This window comes from Scardinius erythrophthalmus (assembly GCF_964197995.2).
Source record: "Scardinius erythrophthalmus genome assembly, chromosome: 5".
NCBI classification, from domain to species: domain Eukaryota; kingdom Metazoa; phylum Chordata; class Actinopteri; order Cypriniformes; family Leuciscidae; genus Scardinius; species Scardinius erythrophthalmus.
Window position 1 is genome coordinate 1,082,144 of NC_138225.1, and position 22,500 is coordinate 1,104,643.

At 42.1% G+C, this 22,500-nt stretch overlaps 2 protein-coding genes across 3 annotated transcripts in view; both read left to right on the forward strand.

The window, feature by feature from the left end:
- The window catches only part of rcl1 (RNA terminal phosphate cyclase-like 1), a 35,106-nt gene extending 21,949 nt beyond the window's left edge, over positions 1–13,157 (forward strand). The window contains exons 8-10 of one of the 2 annotated variants that reach the window (XR_014030240.1): positions 9,239–9,342; positions 12,434–12,669; positions 12,758–13,106. Coding sequence is in view for 1 of the 2 variants with exons in the window: in XM_081366181.1 (XP_081222307.1) it covers positions 9,239–9,342; positions 12,434–12,587 (258 nt within the window). In the remaining variant the exon portion in view is untranslated. Of the gene's footprint in view, positions 1–9,238; positions 9,343–12,433 lie in introns of both variants that reach the window. The other variant, XM_081366181.1, reaches the window with a different exon arrangement.
- Positions 13,158–17,646: 4,489 nt separating this feature from the next.
- mcc (MCC regulator of WNT signaling pathway) overlaps positions 17,647–22,500 on the forward strand; it is a 120,957-nt gene continuing 116,103 nt past the window's right edge. Inside the window, exons 1-3 of the mRNA XM_081366182.1 lie at positions 17,647–17,835; positions 19,774–20,015; positions 21,315–21,505. Of these exons, the coding sequence (XP_081222308.1) occupies positions 17,711–17,835; positions 19,774–20,015; positions 21,315–21,505 (558 nt within the window). The 5' untranslated portion in view covers positions 17,647–17,710. The remainder of the gene's footprint in view (positions 17,836–19,773; positions 20,016–21,314; positions 21,506–22,500) is intronic.

Below are 22,500 nucleotides of genomic sequence, written 5' to 3' on the forward strand. Positions count from 1 at the left end.
GTTTTTCTGAATGATGCATACGGTTGTGTGTGTGTGTGTGTGTGTGTGTGTGTGTGTGTGTGTGTGTGTGTGTCTTGTTGTTGTTGTTGAGTGTTTTTCTGAATGACGCATACGGTTGTGTGTGTGTGTGTGTGTGTGTGTGTGTGTGTGTGTGTGTGTGTGTGTTGTTGAGAGTGTTTTTCTGAATGACGCATACGGTTGTTTGTATTGAGTGTGTGTTGGCAGGGCTTTCCGGTCATTGACACACTCGTGTCCTTGTGTGTGTGTGTGTGTGTGTGTGTGTGTGTGTGTGTGTGTGTGTGTGTGTGTGTGTGTGTGTGTGTGTGTCATGCCGAGAGTATCGACCAGCTCACCTTTACTTCCACAGCGCTTCTACAACACAATCGCTCACAGCGGCAAATAATGTTCAGCTGAAGTCCGCTCAGTTCTGTTGTAAAGATCATCCGTTATTAATGATAATTATATGATTATTAATGTCATCGTCCAGATCAGTTCAGATGCGCTGATGTGAAAATTTTGGCCGATAATTGATAATTCTTTACATTTGAAGCCGATAACCAATATATCGGCCGATAAATCTAAATCTAAATGTTGATGTACTTTGATAGCCTGTAAACAGACAAAAGTCTCTGCATTAAAAGCCTCGTCTCAAACACTCCAGCGTAATCACACATGTACAGTACAGTGGCCTAGTGTAAGAGTCCTCAACTTTTCACATTAATTTTACACTCCTGTGGCCAACTGTCTCTATTAGGAAATGGAAACATTTTACCTCAACTTTCTCATATATATATATGTGTGCTGTTAAAATTGTACACAACTGTTTTCAACACTGATAATAATCATAAATGTTTCTTGATCATCATATCATCATATTAGAGTGATTTCTGAAGGATCATGTGACACTGAAGACTGGAGTAATGATGCTGAACATTTACAGGAATAAATTACATATTAAAATACAAAACAGTCATTTTAAATTGTCATAATATTTCACAGTAATACTGTTCTCTTACGAGAGTCCTCTCGTACTGCGTTTTATCAAAACGCTACGGGAAAAGTCTCTTTTCACGAAACACTGAAGCAAAAAATTATCCTTTAATTTTCATATATGTAAAACGCGTTGCGGCAGCAGCAGACAGCTATGGCGAGACGGCTTGCTCGCTCATTGGCTGCTCTGCGGCAACTGCTTAAGCCTATCGAGCGAGGCCTGGGATGACATCAGGCCAATGAGGGCGCTTCGCGCCCTCCTCGCCACTTCCCGCCGAAACGGGCGTGGCTTACCTCTATAAAAGGAGCTCGAGAAGGCTGACTCACTTGATTTTAATCTCTTCAGCGAAGCGCACGCATCGCTGGATCACGGAAGCAGCGTCTTTGAAGCAAGCACATCAGCGGGACGAGCCCTCGAAGCAGCTGGCCAACGCCGCCTTCTACAGCCGTACCTGCTGCGCTTTCCGACGCCTATATCCTTTCATACTATTGCTTTTCTGTGTGTGTGTGTGTGTTCTCCGCAACACTCACCCCTAAAAGAGCTGCGTCTTTTTAAAGATGCCTTCCTGCGGCTCGTGCCGAGCCCCACTCACCGAGGGAGACACGTCATCTGTGTTTCCTGCCTGGGTGAGGACCATGCAGCGCTCGCGCTCGCTGACGGCGGATGCCCTCACTGCGAGCTTTTGCCGATGGTGACTCTGAGGACTCGCCTGGCATCCTTTTCCAAGCCTGCATTCACCGCCGCGATGCCGCGCCGTAAGAAGCGCCGCTCGCAGCGGGTCCCGGAACCCGCTCCAGCCCGACCAAGCTCGCCGGTTCGCCCGCCAGCTTCACCGGCCTCTCTCGAATCACTTCCTGATGCCCAGCGCCCGCAGTCTGCCGCCGCTTCATCAGAGGAAGTCGGTTCAGAGGCCGCGTCGGGGGAGAAGGATTCCTGCTCTCTGCTAGCTTCAGGCAGCGAGGATTGGGCGAGCTCTGAGGATCTCGCGCCTCCTGCCCGCAAGCCCTCAACGAGAGCCAACATAGAGACGGAGCTCATGCCGGTACTCGCGCTGGCCGCGGCGAGCCTCGGCCTCGAGTGGTCTGCACCGGAGCCCCCCCTCTCGAACCCGGCTGGATGGTAGCTTCCTCCCTGGTGAGCGCACTTCTCCGGAATCTAAACCCGCTCCTTTTCTTCCTGAGTTACATGAAGAAGTTGCGAAGGCTTGGAACGCGCCCTACTCTGCGCGGACGCGCTCATCTGTGTCACCCGCATTTTCCTCTCTGGATAATGCCAGTGACCGAGGCTACCTCTCTCTTCCGCCGGTGGAACAGGCGATAGCGACCCACCTTTGCCCGCCCTCTGCTGGACGGCGGACTAAACCGGTGTTGCCTTCCAAAGCCTGCCGCATGACGTCGACGCTGCTCGCGCGAATCTTCTCCGCCGCTGGGCAGGCCGCGTCATCGCTACACACCATGGCTACGCTGCAGATTTACCAGGGTGATCTCCTCCGTAAGCTGGACGAGATGGGACCTGACGCTATCTGCATCGCGGATTTAAGGAGCGCTTCAGATCTCACGCTCCGAGCTACTAAAGCCGCCGCACAAGCCATGGGACGGTGTATGGCTTCCGCCACTGTCGCTGAGAGGCACTTATGGCTGACGCTCACGGAGATGGCCGATTCCGAGCGCACTGCGTTTCTCGATGCCCCGCTGTCTTCCACCGGCCTTTTTGGTTCTTCTCTCTCCGAGTTCGTGGAGAGATTTACCGAGGCCCAGAAAGCGTCTCAAGCCTTCAAGCACTTCCTGCCGAAGCGCTCCAGTTCTGCAGCGGTTCGTGACAAACGGACTCCGCGGAGCTCTCAGCCTCAGCCCCCGCCTTCGGCCGCCTCTTCGCAGCAGCCACAACAGCGCAGCTCGAGGCCCCGCTCTCGGTCCGGCGCCCGGCGCCCCTCTTCGCGCGGGCCGCGATCGAGGGTTGTGGTAAAACCAGAAGTGCCGAAGAAGTCCTAGCAAGCCTGGGAAAGCGCAGGTGTGTGAGTCCCGTTGCGGCCGGCCTCCCACCCAAGCGCCCCGCTGTTTCAGTCCCAAGGTTTGCGACTGTTCCAGTGTTTTCTGCAGAGAGCAAGCCTGCACTGCCGCCCGCTTGCCTGCACACAAAAGCCGTTCTCACGGCTACCCAGATAAATCTCAAAAAGAGTGTATTTTCTGGTGTCCCGGCCACGGCCGATGGTGCTATAAATGCCCACTCCTCAGTGCCCATCACTACACATAAGCACAGCCCTACACGTAGGGCCCGCGCACATAAAATCGACTCAGGTCGATTGCGCTTCCAGCATAGTGAGAGTGCCCACTTCCCAGTGCCCACGAACACTATGTCTAACACATCACAGGCTCTCTGTAAAAACGAGAACTGTGAGCGCGCGCTCTGCTCAGGCAGACGCCGCGCCCAAAGCAGTAAATGTGCCCGCTCCCAGCCCACATCTACTCGCTCACATGGGTCCTATGAGACTTTCTCAGTCCTCCCTCACTCAGCTAAGCACTGTAGTAAGGTCGAGGACGAGCGTCTCGCCCGCTGTATTAAGCGCGCGCCCCGCCTCAAATGCCACAGGCATAACGCCTATGTTTGTATCCCCCGAAGCACCTCTGTCGCACGGCGATCAGAGCGCGCTCCGTATCCAGCCCCTAGCCAGCCATGCAGAAGCATAGGCAGCGCTCCCAGGGGTTTCGGACTGGGTGCTAGGCATTATAAAGAGAGGCTTCTCGCTACAGTTTTGTCGACGCCCTCCCCGCTTCATAGCGCGCGTCGAAACTACGGTCTCGTTGGAAGTAGCTCACCTACTTCGAGCCGAAATATCAAAACTGATAAGCAAAGGGGCGATAGAGCGCGTTCCCCCAGCTCTAAGCGAAGGGGGACTGTACAGCAGATACTTTCTAGTCCCCAAAAAGGACGGCGGTATCAGACCCATTCTGGATCTAAGACGGTTGAACAGAGTATTGGTGAAACGCAGTTTCAAAATGCTCACAACCAGCAAAATTCTCGCGCATGTTCGCCGAGAAGACTGGTTCATGTCAATAGATCTGAAGGACGCGTATTTTCAAATACAAATAGCGTCACACCACAGGCGATACTTGAGATTCGCCTTCGAGGGTCAGACATACCAGTATACAGTCCTGCCATTCGGCTTGTCCCTGGCACCTCGTACATTTACGAAATGCATGGACGCAGCGCTCGCTCCTCTCAGACTCAGAGGCATGCGAGTGCTGAACTATTTGGACGACTGGTTGATCCTAGCTCAATCACGATCACAGCTCGTGGAGCACAGAACCATTTTACTCGATCACCTCGAGAATCTTGGTATCACAGTCAACTGGACAAAGAGTTCATTGAACCCCAGTCAAACGATTTTGTTTCTGGGCGTCGTTCTGGACTCACAGTCTATGACAGCGCGGCTGTCACCACAGCGCGTGTTGATCATTCAGCGCGCGGCGAGGTCTTTCCGCCGCGGCGCTGTCACCCCGCTCAGGAAGTTTCAAAAGATGCTGGGTCTCATGGCTTCAGCATCGTCAGTTCTCCGGCTGGGCCTGCTCCGCATGCGCCCGCTGCAGTTCTGGTTGAAAACGCGGGTACCGCGCAGAGCGTGGGCGACCGGTCGATTACGCCTCAAGGTCGATCAGAGCTGTGTTTCAGCCCTGGCGCCTTGGACGGCGGACGACTGGTACCAATCAGGTGTAAGCCTGGGGACTTCCTCGAGAGTGAGGATGGTGTCGACAGACGCATCCACCTCGGGATGGGGAGCTCTGCTCGAGGGCAGACCGTTCTTCGGCCTGTGGTCGGAACGAGAAAAGCTCCTACACATAAACTGCCTAGAAATGCTGGCAGTGCACAACGCGATGACGCGTTTTTGTCCCCGCATCAAGGACGAACACGTCATAGTCCGTTCGGACAACATGGCTGTGGTGTCCTACATAAATCGCCAGGGCGGTCTGAAATCCATATCCCTGTACAGGCTGGCGAAACGCCTCCTATTATGGGCTCAGCACAACTTACGCTCGCTGAGAGCAGTGCATGTACCTGGGCTTCAGAATGTGGGCCCAGACAGACTGTCCAGGAACAATGTTCCCCCGGGCGAATGGTCTCTACACCCACAAACAGTCCGGCTGTTGTGGGAGAGATTCGGCAGAGCGGAGATGGACCTTTTCGCGTACCGCGAAAACGCGCACTGCCCCGCGTTCTTTTCAAAGACCGACAGCGCGCTGTCCCGGAGGTGGCCGCGCTGCCCGTTTTACGCTTTTCCCCCCGTCTCCCTCCTGCCACAGGTGCTGGAACGGGTCAGGGAAACGAAATGCCCAGTCCTGCTTGTAGCTCCGTTCTGGGAGAACCAGATATGGTTCCCAGTTCTGATGCAGTTGGCAGATATCGCTCCATGGCCACTGCCGTTGAGGAGAGATCTCCTCTCGCAGGCCGGGGGCTCGATTTGGCACCCACACCCGGAACTGTGGTCCCTTCATGTGTGGGTGCTCAACGGATACCCGTTGGTCTCACAGAGGGAGTCGTGAATACCATCACTCAGGCTAGAGCACCGTCGACACGGCGGCTTTATGCTTCGAAGTGGTCGGTTTTCTCCGGCTGGTGTACAGCTCGGAGCATTTCACCCCTCGAATGTGAGGTAACGGAGGTTTTCTCCTTCCTACAAGAGCTGTTGGATAAGGGCAGATCCCCTTCCACGCTCAAAGTGTATGTGGCGGCTATTTCAGCGTTCTTTGGTTCAACGCTGGGTCAGTCGCTGGGAAGGAATGATTTAGTCATCCGCTTCCTCAGGGGAGCTAGGAGACTGAATCCGCCCAGACCTCCTTCAGTTCCTTTGTGGGACCTTTCTACGGTCCTAGCGGCCATGAAAGGTGCCCCTTTCGAGCCTATCCAGTCTATTAGCCTCAAACATTTGTCTTTCAAAACAGTGTTTTTGATGGCTCTCGCTTCAGTGAAGCGCATAGGCGACCTGCACGCGCTCTCTGTGAGCCCGGCGTGCTTGGAGTTTGGTCCTAATGACTCTAAAGTCATACTCAAACCTAAGCATGGCTATGTGCCAAAATCCCTCAACACGCCTTTTCGGGCTCAGGTTATATCCCTGGCTGCCCTGCCGGCATCGAGTGAGGAGGGGGACTCGAGTTTTCTTTGCCCTGTTAGGGCTTTAAGAGCTTATATGTCCCGCTCTGCTGTCTTCAGACAGACAGAGCAGCTCTTTGTCTCGTTCAGTGGACGTTCCAAAGGAATGGCTGTTTCGAAACAAAGTCTATCCAGATGGATAGTTGACGCCATAGCGCTGGCTTATACTGCCAAGGGCATTCCATGCCCGTTGGGAGTCAGAGCGCACTCTACGAGAAGCGTTGCTTCTTCGTGGGCTTGGTCCAGCGGGATTTCCCTACAGGATATATGTACGGCGGCAGGCTGGGCCTCGCCGTCTACATTTATCAGGTTTTATAACCTAGAGGTTCCCGCCTTGCAGGCTAAGCTTTTGTCGGTGTAATCTGTTCGGCCGTCTAGTCAGACCGCTGAAACTCATGCGCTATGCGCTACCGACTATCTTGGGCAGAACTGTGTAAGACCCACATTTTCCGCATTAGTTCAGGTTCCCTACCCTGTCTATGTGATGATTATACTTGCGTCTGTGGACAAGTTTATTCTACGACGCTAAAGTTTAGGGAATTAAGGCTCCCCCCTTATTCCCTGACTCTGTGTGAGTCTATCTGGTGATTATGCACTGTATGCCTGAAAAAGCTTCCGGTGATCAGTGTTTTTATCCCAGCACGCACGGCGTTTTGCAAGGGGTTCCCGTAGCGTTTTGATAAAACGCAGTACGAGAGGACTCTCGTAAGAGAACGTACTCGGTTACTAACGTAACCTCGGTTCTCTCTAGAAGAGGGAACGAGTACTGCGTTCTCTGCCGTGCGTACGGTTCACTCTGGTTCGCTTCGGCGATCAAAATCAAGTGAGTCAGCCTTCTCGAGCTCCTTTTATAGAGGTAAGCCACGCCCGTTTCGGCGGGAAGTGGCTCATTGGCCTGATGTCATCCCAGGCCTCGCTCGATAGGCTTAAGCAGTTGCCGCAGAGCAGCCAATGAGCGAGCAAGCCGTCTCGCCATAGCTGTCTGCTGCTGCCGCAACGCGTTTTACATATATGAAAATTAAAGGATAATTTTTTGCTTCAGTGTTTCGTGAAAAGAGACTTTTCCCGTAGCGTTTTGATAAAACGCAGTACTCGTTCCCTCTTCTAGAGAGAACCGAGGTTACGTTAGTAACCGATTACGTTTTTTTTATTGTTTTTATCAAATAAATGCAGCCTTGGTGAGCAGAAGAGACTTCTTTTAAAAGCATAAAAATTATTACCGATCAACTTTTTACCAGTAGTGTGTATATATATATATATATATATATTAGTGCTGTCAAATCGACTAATCGCATCTAACAGAATATATATATATATTAGATTAGTATCGATTTGACAGTTTTAGCTCAGCATAAATTAAAGGCATCAATTAAATAAATTATCAAACACTACCATAACATAAATAAAAAATTACTGTTACAGGGAATTTGAGGGAAAATATTTTGAATGAAAATTGTTACAATGCATAAAATCTTAAGGATCCTAAATTAGGCTTAATATTTATGCAATATATAATTTATTCTTTCCCAGGCAACATTTTTTATCAAGACATGTTTAACTGATGCATTCACAAAAAAATATAACTTTAATGTATTTTAGCCGTATTTTTGTCTCGTATTGTTAAGTTAATAATAAGGTCCCGTTAATTAACGGCAGGAGCGATGTTGACAGATATTAACAGACTGAATGAAGATGTCTGTGCTGAGAGATGCCGTGCCCACAGACGCGCTCTGCACATCTCATGTCCTGTAAACATGCGGCCGGTGGTTATGCAAGTTTGACAAAGTCGTTCAGTGTTTCCCGGATAATTGCATTTGAGAATCAGCTGGGAAATATGACAGGAACATCACGTGAAGAGTTTCGGGAGCTTTCGGGGCTTTACTGGAGAGAAATGTTCGGGATTTTCCACCTCTGTCATGATACTCTCTGAGGCGTTAGGAATATTTGAGCATTCATAATTCATACGATCAGGACGTGAGTGTCTCTTCTGGACGTGTTCGGCTCTTCTCTTGGTGAGGATTCACTTCAAGTTTAAAGTTTCTGTGGTTTTACACTCGAGTTTGTAATTTACTAAACACTCTCTTTAAATAAAGACTTATTCAGTAAAACACTAACATTAGTTAACATGAACTAGCAATGAAAATAGTTTAAAGCATTTATTAATCTAACTGTTAACAGATTAATATACTGTAACGAGTGTATTGCTTATTAATGCATTTAGTTTAAGCATCCAGTGCCGTGGAGGATTATGTACAGGTACAGTGGTGTTACCGTGTGATTGTGTCGTTTTGTGAGGGTTAAAGTGAATATTGTTCAAATATGGATCAAACTATACATGTGTTTTGTATTTTTGAGCTTTATGTGGTGATTCAGTCATCTTCAGTCTGATCTAGAGTAAATGAATCCGCCTCAAAGCAGCTTTTCTGTCTCGGACTGAAGTTAGAAAAGTGTGGATCCGTGTTTGAGGAACGTTGGCCTGAATATCCGACATTCTCCCAGTGATCAGCACCATCAGTTTATTTAAAATCAGCATGAAATGGAAGTTGCACTGGTTTTTTCGGCCGTATATCTGCGTGAAATGGCTTCGCAAACAACAACAAATGTGGGCGGGGCTTGATTGTGTCTGTGGGAGATGATTGGATGGTTGTGGTTTGCTATTGGCTGATCTCATGTGAGTGACAGGGTATAGCTCCGCCCTCGTCATCAGAGAAGAGAAGAGATGTGACTGTTATTATCATTCAAGATTACGTAATGTGTTATCTTACTCTTTCAGACAATATAGAATAGCGCCCCCTACCGTATAACAGTAAAAACATGGATTGCTTAAAATTTGTCAATGGCTGGGAAAGGGTTAATGTTTATAGTTTTTATTTTTGTGTGTAATTTTAGTGCGTCAAGTTAAACTAAAAAAGCAAGCTGAAATAAATGTAGCTTTATTTAATGTTGTTTCAAGTAACAATTATTTTATTTTTATTTATTTTTTACATGTAAAATTCTGTCAATGGCAGGGAAGGGTTAATGTTTATAGTTTTTTACTGATTATGTTGTTTTAGTTACCCATAATAACCTCTTGATTCTGAACCTCCTCTCTTTAATCTGCAGGGCGGATGTGTGGATTCAACCAATCAGAGCTTGGCTCTCCTGTACATGACGTTAGGCCAACAAGACGTCTCTAAAACCCTGTTAGGACCGCTCTCGCCCTACACGTAAGGACACACACACACAGATGGGATCTGACAGCAATATCAAGTGTTCAAGCCAAGTACAAAAAGAATCAAATGTCATTTGTGAAGCTTTTCCCAGTGATCCAGAGAGACTGGTATCTTTCCTTTTACTATCAGTTTGACATCCGTGCTCTTCCATTATAGTCCCCCTGTAGTCAATCATTTTATCCCTTATAACTCATCTTTGATCACTACAATGTCATATTTAAATGTTTTTTCCTTGAAAAAAACTTCATGCCTTAAATGTAACTCGACACTCTTGCCTCATTTAGTATACGCGGTTCTATGAATATGCAAATGAGCCCCGCCTCCACTCACTCCCTCAGCTCAGAGATCCACTGGTTGACGATCACACGTTGATCTGATTGGTTGCAAGGTAGTTTGTGACGTCAGAAACACCAGCGATTTCAAAGCGTGTTTTTGAGACTGTCTTTGGTTCACTGCAGTTTTAAGGAGGAAATACTCAGCAATGCTGTCGACTTATGAATTTACACATGGTTTGTCTTAAAGCAGATTAAAAACACCACATAGACACATAAACTACATTTTACACCACAGGGGGACTTTAACTCTTTCTCATTAGAAGAAATGACCATGGACACCAAGAAAATAAGTCCATCAGACTTTATCAGTTCATCAGTGACACACACACACACACACACACAGATGGGATGTGACACACAAACATCTTTCATTGGAAGTGATTTTTGCTGTGATGTCATTAAAGAAAAACTTACAGAATCCGTTTGGATGGTGGAATATTATAAATTCAAATAGTTGATTAAGAGAAGAAGTCTGTCATGATGCTATACACGGCAAAACATGCTTTTCTCACTCAGTATTTCTGTCTAGAAGTGTTTTCAGTCCAACTATCTAAACATTCTTAAATCAAGATGCATTTACTAGATGAGTAAAATGATATTAGATATTATGACTTGTTTTCTAGGGAAATAAATCAAAATTAAGTGAGTTGTTGTTTACAAAAAAGCCAAATTATCCGGCAATGGGGTCAGAAAAATAATGTTAAAACGAGACATAATATCTTATGGCATTTTACTACTTTAGTAAATGCATCTTGATTTAAGAATGTTTAGGTATTTGGACTGGAAAGAGAGAAAAGCTCTGCCGTTTGAATGACTTTCTTTCCCCCGAATGATCATATTCCCGTTCTGCATTGCGTCTGTGTCCGGATCCGGTGACGAACTCCATCCGTCATGAATTGTCCATTTTCAGTTATCATGGTACCGGTGCTGTGTGCCTGTCAAGTACAGTACTATGATAACTGAAGATTGACGGTGCCAACACATGTTTGAGCTCCAGTGGATCGGCTCTCCATGGAGTCCTGCTTCATGTGTATGTATTGTGCTATTTTAAAGGCTGCTAATGTTGTTTAGCGTCTCCTACAACAGGTTCACACGCATCCAAGATCAAAAACACTGTAATGTCCTCATAATCTCCAGCGTCAGCTCTTTCCTCTCAGTGTCTGAACACTTCAGTCTCTCTAAACCCCGCCTCTCTGAGAGCTGCTCTGCTCTGATTGGTCGGATGGCCCAGTCTGCTGTGATTGGGCAGAAACCAAACGCTCATTATCATATCTGGATCTGATAGTCATAATTCTGATACAAAGTCAAAATTATGACTTAAGTAAATAAGTCAAAACTGACTTGTCAAAATTGCATCAACAAGTTGAAATTCTGACAAAAAAAGGGTCATAATGATGACATTATGGTTGAAATTTTGAGTCAAAATTCTTCTGAGTGAAGTCGTAAAGTCAAAAATGTGACATTATGGCACATAAGATATAATTAAGTCATAAAGTGTCATTATGATAGTTGAAATGATGACGGTGTCAAAATTCTGACTTGAGACGTGAAAAGACGAAATTGACAAGTCAAATATGACAGTTATAATTAAGTCAAAATTATAAAATGTTGACTTAAAATGCATGACACTAAATTGACTTGAAAGATCATAATTATGACATTAAAATGTAAAAATTCTGACTTGAGACAAAGTAATATCAACTTTTATTTATCCTATCAATTTATCCTAATTTTGACTCTTTAATCATAATTATGACTAGCATGTATTAATTTTATAAATATTTAACTTTTTTATCTCCTGATTATCACTTTGTGTGTATAATAGCGATGACTGTCTCGACACACAGTGATACGAACAGTAACGATGGCGTGAGTTTTACCGTATCAATCTCAAAGTGGATTTGCTTTGTTCTTCTCGACATGAACAACACGAACCAAACTCTTCCAGTCTCAGATAAACTAGTGTTTGAGGGCGGGGCTTAGAGACGCTGCTCAGCCAATCGGCTGGCATTATGCAAATGAGTTACAAACCTACACAGATTCAGCAGGAAGTGAGACTGAATTACTGACGACTCGTTTCAGTTCAGTTTTTATTTCTATATTTTACCTTTAAGTACATTTTTTAGTAATTTTGTAGTTTTTACTATTTTATTAGTTAACATTTTTTTTATGTGTATATCATTTGTTATTTTAATATTTTTGTTTTAGTATTTAAATAAAAAACCTGCTTTTGAAGATGTTTATTTCGGTGAACCCCTTTAACATAAAATATGTAATTTTCCAATAATTTAAAGACACATTCACGTGTTCACGACAATGTTATTATATTTAACTAAAATTAAAACCATTAAAAAAAGTAAAGGTTTACTAAAATAAAATAAAATGTCAAAATTTCTGCTGATTGCCAAAGCAGTATTTCTATTTTTGTATTAGTTTAACTTAATTGTACTAAAATAACTAAAACTGAAATAAAAAATAAACTTATATAGACATATTAACTCCTAAAACTGCCAAAAATGACAAAAACACACAACAGAAATACTTAAACTTGAAAATGTGAAATTCAGTATATGAATAAAAGCTATAATAGTATGTCAATGATAGTAAAATAACACTGGTTCACAGTTCAGCTCTGATGTTGGTTTATGGTCACATGACATGCAGGTAAACAGAGTTATTTTTACCGTGTTTGTTGGACATGTCGTGCTCATGTTGAATTCCCTTCGTCTTCTGTCCGTTTTCCACCGCAGGATCGAGTTCCTGAGACACATCCGAGACTTCTTCCAGATCATGTTCAAGATGGACCCGCAGAAGCCCGGAGAAGACGAGTGTAAAGGCGGAGAGAAGATCCTGATGACGTGTGTCGGAGCCGGATACAGCAACATCAGCAAAACCGTCAAATAAACACTCGCTGAACTCACACTTTACAGCCTTTTTATAGTGTTTTCCAATGGAATGACGACATTCCCGAGTTCTTTCATGAAAAGTATCTCGTTTTTCACCATTTTTGATGCATTTTCACAGTTTAAGTTGGAGTAATAAACTCTGTTTGCTGATCTCTGTTTCTCTGTCAGTCCCAGACAGGATTATTCAGAGTTTAATAATGAACCACAGCGACGTTTGCAGGACGCTCACCGCACCACTGCTGTTAAAGACTTGAGATCAGAGTGGGGATTGTGTGAGTTTCAGCTCATGTCTGTTAGAAGAGGCTGTATGTAAGAAGTTAATCACTTTTGTATATTCAATTTGTGAACAGCTTGTAATTAAACTTTAAAAACGAGACGTTCCTCGACATCCTAGATTGTCTTTGAAAGCCTGACACTGATGTGAAGGACTCTGGAAAAATATTTATTTCATAATGAGATTTTTGCTCACATTAATTAGTTTTACTTCAATAAAAGGTTTGGTTTTTGTGGATTTTTTAAAATAAAAGATTAAAAGGAGCATTTACAGCCTTCTTTGATCATGTTTATCAAGATTCTTACCATGACTGTAAGTGTGTGTGAATGTATATGAATATATCAATGCATGAATGTATATATATATATATATATATATATATATATATATATATATATATATATATATATATATATATATATATATATATATAAACATATAAAACTAAATACACATAATCATTACCTAAAATTAAAAATTTGAAAAATTTTGTTAATTGAAATAAAGCTAAATATATATATATATATACACACACACATTTTCATCAGAATTTATTTATTTAAATAAAACAAAATATAAATTTGTATTTAAAGTAAAGCATATAGTTCAGGATTATACACAGCAGGGTTAATATTGGTACCTAAAATTAAAAATATTAAAACATTTGTGTTAAGTGAAATAAAGCAAATAATATATAATATATATAATAAATAATTAAATAATATATATGTATATATATATGTATATATTAACTGAGATTTAAGATAAAGCACTAAAATTAATTTCAAATAAAAACTAAAACTGAAATAAAAATAAATTAAACCTAAATAGTTATATTTAAAAAGAACAAAAAAAAATTAAAATGACAAAAGCACATAACAAAATGAATAAAAATGTAAAAACTGAAAATAAAATAATTTGAATAATAACTATAAAAATATATAAGTAGGCTACGGATACACAGATAAGTTGATAGACGACGAGGTCCTGAACTCTGACCCGCGCTTCCTCCCTCTAGTGGAGCGGCTCAGTGATATAATCGTTCAGTTTATGATACAAGCGTGAAAATTGGCATGAGCAGTCTCCATGGGTCACTTGACCAGAAAATTGTCCGAGCCACTTGAAATTTCAAGATTTTTCATTTTTCAAGATGGCCGACACCTTAGTGGAGCAGTTAAGTGATATAGTGGTTTATTTGGTGATACAAACATGAAAATTGACATGAGCAGTCTCTGATGGTCACTAGACAATAAGCCACCTACAGCTCCTTGAAATTTCAAGATGGCGGCCATTTTTCAAGATGGCCACCACCTAAGTGGAGCAATTGACCCTTCGCAAAGACCCGCCCCCCTTAGTTACTGTCGCTATGTCCGACAAGCTACGCCGTTCTCACGCCACACCATGTTCTCACGCAGTGAAAAATACATCGCGGAGCAGAGGAGACTGACAACACGCTGACAGACAGGACAGAGCAGGTTACTTTTCGGTTACGTTTGATATTAAACATATTAAACAAAGTCTCACCTTTCAAATTTGGTCATTTTTTAAAAGAAATTTAAACAATAATTACCATTTTGTTGCTCTTTAATGTGTCGTGACAGATCGCTGTAGAGCATCAGTTAAAGCTGCTCGTGAACCGATCATCTCTTCCTTCTAGTTAATTTATAGCCTCAAGTAAACATGAACAAACATAAGAAGGAATGTTGTTTTAACCACAGAAAGGTGTCAGTACACTCCGTTTTTCAAGTTCAAATCTTCCAACGTTAATCCACTAACTCTCCTGACTGCTTTGTCGGACAAAATGGTGGATGGCGAAGTATGATTGGTCAGATCGCCTGTCAATCAAGCTCCCTGCGAAGGGTCAATTAGGCTCATGGCAATTTTCATGCTTGTATCACCAACTAAATGATTTCTTAAGCCTAATTGCTCCACTAAGGTGGTGGCCATCTTGAAAAATGGCCGCCATCTTGAAATTTCAAGTGGCTCGGACAATTTTCTGGTCAAGTGACCCATGGAGACTGCTCATGCCAATTTTCACACTTGTACCATAAACTGAACGATTCTGCCAAACATAAGCACTTAGCCGCTCCACTACTCGCCGTTCCTCTGTTTCCTCCACTCATGCTCTTGCTCTGGACGGACGGCCGGTGTTTGTGTTCTGATCTCTGGTCAGGAATGTTTTAAGAGGGTCTCGCTGCTTTTTAAAAGCTTCCTATTATTGTGTTTGGCTCTCGTGGCTCGTCTGATACTCTCGCTCAGACCTCCTCTAGTGTCTCGGCCTCTTGACTGCTTTCTGCCTTTATTCTCTGTCTCCTGCCAGAAAAGAGTTGCGCAATGACTAAATACTGACACGTGATCAGAAGTGATTTCTCTGAATGAACCGCATGTGGGGTCAAAGGGCAACCAATAGCACTCTTGATACATTGGCTTGACAAAACCAGTGTTATATAAGAGAATTGAATAATATACAAATATTACACACACACACACACACTCAAGATCTGATGAAGGATCTGCGCCTCGATACACACACACACACACACACACTCACTCACACTCAAACACACACTCCAGATCTGATGAAGGATCTGCGCCTCAATACACACACACACACACACACACACACACACACACACACCAGGCTTGTGCACAATTCAGAATTTGAATTGATGTCAAAAACAGGATCTAGAATTACAATTCGAATTTGAATTAAAGGAAGCAGAATTGCAATTCAATAAAAATTCAATGAAATTCATATACATATTTTAAGTGAAGTGTTTAACAATGAAGCTTTACAGTATATGTCAGATATGATTGCCTAAGCCTAAGTGCCATCTGAAATCTTCTAGAATGATCATTTTTATCAAGCTCGTATATTTAAGTTCAGTAATTTCACTTAAATGACAATTAATAAGTAATTTTCATTGCTATTTAAGTGAAATTACTGAACTTAAATATACGAGCTTGATAAAAATGCTCTTTTAGAAGAAAAGTTCAGATGGCACTCAGAGGCTTTTGCATCTGAACTCTTCAAAAGATATTAGTTTGAACTACTTGTACAGATTACATTAAAAGGATATGTTTTCCCCCAGCAATGAATGTTAAAAGCTCTAGTCACAGAACAAGTAATTAAATTTGATTTATTGTAATTGTATTTAGTTGTATTACTGAGGTAAAATGTTTAATTCAATTAGTTACTAATCAACTTAAAACGAAAGTGCTTTGCATTGATAAAGTTATCCAAATAAAGTAATCCAAACCACATTTATAATGGGTAACTAATAACAGTAAGCAATAACATTTCCAGAGTAACCTTCCCAACACTGAATGCATGCGAGACTCAACACATTCTTTCTGTTGTGTGACTGTGTGGAATTTCTTTGAATTGCCATGAATTTAATTCCACTTCCTGTCATTCCAATTCCAATTCAATTCAACGTCCTGTGGGGCGGAGTCAATTCAATTCAACGTCCTGTGGGGCGGAGTCAATTCAATTCAACGTCCTGTGGGACGGAGTCAATTCAATTCAACGTCCTGTGGGGCGGAGTCAATTCAATTCAACGTCCTGTGGGGCGGAGTCAATTCAATTCCAATTCCAATTCATGAATTGAATGGAGGCCAATTCTGAAATTCTGAATTTTGCACAAGCCTGACACACACACTCACACACTCACACACACACACACACACACACACACACTCACACACGCACACACACACACACACACACACACACACACGAGTATATATATATATATATATATACACAGGGCCTAAATTAACACTTGCCAAGCACCAAATGAGAGTAAAATCTGCATTGTCATGATGTCAGAAATCAGTGAGTTTCCCAGTAAACACTGGATAATGTCTTCAGTGAATGTGAACAGTAAACGTGTGTGTGTAACAGTATCAGTGTATTAGATCAGTGCGTTCGCTCTTAAAGTGATAGCAGCCTAATATTCCTGCTGTGCTTTTACTGTTAATCAAACAACTAAACACAGAAATAAATCACTAACTGTTCTCGACTGAATAACTTTAATTAGGATTATACCATGGTCTGGGTGAATACTCGATTCTGATTGGCTGCAGGGTGTCCGTTAAAAAGTGATAATGTACACCTAAATAAACCGTCAGGCGTAACCAAGGAAACCAAGTTATTGTTTGTAACTTGTAACTTTAGATTCCGATTGTAAAACTAATTAAAATATAAACTAATGTTTTAAAAATGTGTTATTTGGCAAGTGACCATGGTATAAGCGGGTTAATGCCCGACGAGGTGTCCATTGTCAGGTATTAATGGACTTTGGCGGAGGCAACCCACGCCTCGTCGGGCATTAACCCTTACTTAATCTACGGTTAATTTATACAGTGAAGACTATATGCAGTGTTTTTTTTATTACATTTGCTTACTTTATTAATTTCTGTTAGATCTACCTGAAAATAACTGTTTATTTAATTTGTATCATTGTTATATTTATTCGTGCTTTTGCTTGTAATATGATTATTTTTTCTTATGCTATTACTGATTGTTTACTTGTCATTAATAACGTTTTAAATTTATATTAGTTAGGATAATAGTTTTAGCTGTGGTACTGGACTGGAGAATTGTGTATTTTCACTGGTATCTAAACGTTTAGTGTCATTACTGACTAATTTTGCAAAAACAGTTTCAAGTCACTAGGTGTATTGTGCAACATATATTGTGTTGGGATTTCGTAGTGGTAATATAATATCTTTTATGTTTGATCATATGTTCACTAATTGTAAAGAATATGCAGCTCTAGACACAGCAGTGAGTGTGAAGCGCGTGTGTTTGTGCGCGTGCCCTGCGTTGCGCATGCGCGTTGATGATGGCGTCGGAGGTGAGCGGCAGCAGCGGCAGCAGCGACGCGTCAAACAGCACCGCGGAGGAGGAACGCGTGCGTCGGCTCTTCCAGACGTGCGACGGGGACGGAGACGGATACATAAACCGGTCAGAAAACACACTAAACTCACTCGTTCTGCAGGAGAAACTCATATAAAGAGTCGCGAGGCTGAGCTGCGGACGCGCGCGCTGACGTCACGCGCGTTTTAGTGAGACTGCTGCAACAATGTCACGATTTAACTCGTGAAAAACACACACATAAACGCGTGTAAAGTTAGTTTGCGTGGAGTTAAAGCTGTCAGAAGCGCGTTCGCGGTGTCGGAAGTGACAGGAAATGTTTCATCATCCGCTAAACTTTGCGGTTTGTTTATGTTTATGAACTTGTTCTGTACTGGAACACTTGAATCTGCTCACTTTTTGAATATACATATTTGAATGCAATTCTATGTTGAATGTTGTTTTCTATTTAGGAGTGATTCTTATGGTGTTAATGTAATGATAGCTGGTGTAAAATCCTCATCTCATCACTGAGTTACTGGGCTTTGCAAGACAAATCAAAGACACGAGATCTTAGTAGGTTATCTTTACTTGAAACTTAATGACAGAAATCCTGTCTGGGACCCCAACACACACACACACACACACACACACACACACACACACACACAAATATATTTGTATATATATTATTATGTTTGTTAGTTTTTGCATGCATGCATTCCTGTCATTTCTGATATTAGTGATTTTTTTTAGTCTGAAAAACATTCTTTCAGTGTAATAAAATATATTTATATTATAGACTCCATCTTAAAAAATGTCGTTGCGTTAGATTCAAAGCAAGTGTCATTAAGTGTTAAGAAAGTTGCACAAACACAACCAGAAAGAAGTTTGATTGAAAGAACTTGATAAAACAAACTAGATCTAGAGATGCAAATAAAGACAGTGTTGTGGCATTTCATGATTGTGGAACATCAGCAAAAGATTGTCAAAGCTAAAGTGATGAAGTTAGTTCTCAATGCAAGTGTAATTTATAGTGAAGTAAGACACAAACATACTTTACAAGCAAAACATTTGACAAAGCATGAAAAAGAATAGATCTAGTTCAGTATTAGGCTACAGCATATCATGTGTTCAAGTCATGAAACTAATACAGAACTATTATATTTCGCTCAAATCACGTATGCATAATATTCCATTTTGTCCGACTAACCAGACAGGAGAGTTAGTAGATCAACGTCTTGAGCGTGACACAACATTCCTGATGTTCATTTGCTGCTATAACTAGTAGTAAAGAAGAAGAGATGATCACGGTAATGACTGTTTGAATTTCTTAAAAAATAAAACATTTGAAAGTCTTGTCTCTGTCTTCTTGTCTGTCGTAGTTAATGATGAAGTTAGTTCAGTTGTGAGATAATATCCTGCAGACACAGACACACTCTTTGTGCTTTTTTGACTGAAATGTCCAATCTGTACAATTTGGGGCGACTGCAAATGTAAATAAGCTAGAGATGCGTGGCACATCGGTATCGGCCGATATCGGTTCATTTTTAATGTTATCGGCCTTATAAGAAACTTTGTCTGATATATTAAAGCTGATGATTAATGTATTATGTCCTTCAGCTGAGACTCTTCAGATGCGCACTGTTCAACATGATGATTATGAATTGCTTGAAATATGATTGGAATCACTTCAAAACAGGAAAACACAGTTCAGTGCAACATGTGCAGCGCAAGCCTGTCATATCGGCTACATAACATTATCATGAGAACATCATAATTGTGTGTTTGAGACGTGGATTTTACTGGTGAGACTTTTGTTTTTGTAATCAGGCTCTCAAAAATTATATAAAAATCAGGATTTAGATTTATCGGCCGATATATCGGTTATCGACTTTCAGATATAAAGAATTATCGGTTATCGGCCACAATGTTCATATCGGTGCATCCCTAAAATAAGCCACTCTCTTGAATCTCAAGTGTCTCTCTCTCTCTCTCTCTCTCTCTCTCTCTCTCTCTCTCTCTCTCTCCCCCCCCCCCCCCCCCCAGGAATGATCTGCTGATGGTGTGCCGGCAGCTGAACATGGAGGGCGCGGTGGCAGAGATCATGGCTCAGCTCGGCGCCGACGAGCGAGGAAAGATTTCCTTCGAAGACTTCACACGCTGTCGCATGCAACTGGTCGGAGAGATCCGGAAAGAAGAAGGACAACTGTCTCTCTCCGGCGACTCGGAGGAGAAGAAACTTCGGGAACGTGTCGCCTCCTGGCCGACCAGCAGCGAGAACAGTTTAGGTATGAGACTTTCCTTGTCCAGATCTCGAGCCTCAAAGGGACGGTTCACCCAAAAAAGGAAACATTCGTCAAAATATCTTTTGGAGGGTGGGCAAATGATGACAGTCCTTTTAACTGTCCCTTCTAACGTCATCTCAAATGTGAATATGAATTTTTTTTTTTAAATGAATAGGAAATTAATTCATGCAGAAAAAGTAATGTAACCTAGTGCATAGGGATGCACTGATATGAACATTTTGGCTGATACGATAATTCTTCATATTTGAAAGCCGATAACCGATATATCGGCTGATAAATCTAAATCCAGATTTTGATATAATTTTTAAGAGTCTGATTACAAAAGCAAAAGTCTCACCAGTAAAATCCACGTCTCAAACACACAATTATAATGTTCTCATGATAATGTTATGTAGCCGATATGACAGAACTGTATTTTCCTTTTTGTGATTTCAAGCAAATCATAATCATCATGTTGAACAGTGCGCATCTGAAGAGTCTCAGCTGAAGGACATAATACATTATTTATCGGCTCTAATATATTAAAAATGAACCGATATCGGCTGATACTGATTTGGTGGCCGATATATCGTGCGTCCCTAAGAATGCACATTGTTGTGATTTCATGGCTGAGTTTTAGTCAGGATACCACACCTCCTATAGTTCCCAATCCAGAGCTTTTGTCTCTGTTTTAGTTCAGTTTTGAGTAGGGCTGTAACAATATATCGCAATACAAAACTGCAACAATATGTATAGTGTATAGTTCACCCAAAATAAAAATTATTGTGTGTGTAAAAATTCAAGTTTTCAGAGTTTTAGTGTCAGTACTACATTAAACTACTGTATAATAATGCAGTGGGGGAGTATTTGTGGGTCCTGATAATGCCACATGTCTGATGTTACCAGTAAAAAGTGTCTTACATTATTTTAAATATATCTAGTCACTGAAAGAGTTCAAGCATGTTTGTCTAAAATAATTCAGTATTTTCATCTTCAGAATCATGAATATTGTTATTCTGGCGTCTCTATTGTCCTGTGCTTTGGGTTTCAGCACCAAGTCCAAAAGTCTATTCATTTACACACACAATGTAACACCAAATTTAACATTTTAATCAACAGTGCATTTTTTGTTAACCTTTTCCCATGTGTCTTGGAGTATCGCAGTAATACTATCGTGAGTTCAGTATCGTATATCGTATCGAATCGTGACGTGAGGGGATCATTACACCACTAGTCTTGAGTGATGCTTATGTTGGCGGTGTGTGTTCAGCTCGTGTCTGAAGTCTTGTGTGGTTCCCGCAGGCGCTCGAGAGAGCTGGGAGTTTGACTCTGGGGTCCGAGATTTACAGAGTCCAGATCTCCAGTCCCCGACGCAAGCCAATCCGAGCTCGCCGTTACTCCAGAAGCTTCTCGAGCCTTCATCCGGGCTCCACAAGCTCCTGTCGAAGCCTTCATCCGCTCTGAGCGGAAACTACCTGGATCTGGCCAATACTGTGAGTCTGAACACTGTCCAGCCGCTGACACTGAGTGGTTGGTTGGAATAGGAGGGCAAGACAAGGCTTTTTAAATGTTAAAAATTGAGTGTTCATCAGAGGGTCCAAGACCCCAGGACTTTTGTCGCACTTGAACCACGAATACACAAAACATTTTTTAATGGATTCGAGGAGTTTTGTGGTTGAAATTTAAAAAAGTAACAAATCCTTCTCTCTCGGCTCAATTTGACCCCCTTAGGAATGAATGTAATGCGGGGAATGCTTCAGTTCACATAGAAACACCTAAAAATGCTCAAAATTCAAACTAAAAATGCTAAAACTTTACCTAAAAATGATTTTATAATGTCTACATGTGTATCTGATGCACACTGAAGGTGACTGACTTTAGGACCCAGAGGAACAGCTCGTTTGCTCCATATAGAGCTTATATTATGTTATATTATTTGTTATATTCAGCTGACATTGAATGATTGGTTGGAATTGGCAAGGGTTATTTTATTTCATATGAAGTAGTTTATAGGAGGGCAAGACAAGGCTCTCCTCCACTGGCCACCATTCTTACCAGGTTTGTACTAAATAGTTAGACAGTGGTGCATTTTGGGATATAAATGCTTGATGGAAACTACAAGATGCTCTGAAAGCTCGTTTCCGCCCCAGAATAAAACATTTTAATATATTTGCGACTTTTTTATCTCACAATTGCGAGATACAAAAGTCAGAATTGCGAGATATAAACATGCAATTCTGAGAAAAGTCATAATTGCGACTTTATATCATGCAATTCTGAGATAAAAAGATATTTTTTTATTTTATTTTTTATTCTGTGGCGGAAACAAGCTTCCATGAGACACAAAAAAGTACAAAACGTATTCACTCAATTGAGGCGGATCCGATAAGCATTAACAACGACGGAAACACATTTACAGAATAAGTCCCTCAAAGCTCATGTGAGTGTGAGTGAGTTTGTGTGTGAGTGAGTTTGTGTGTGTGTGTGA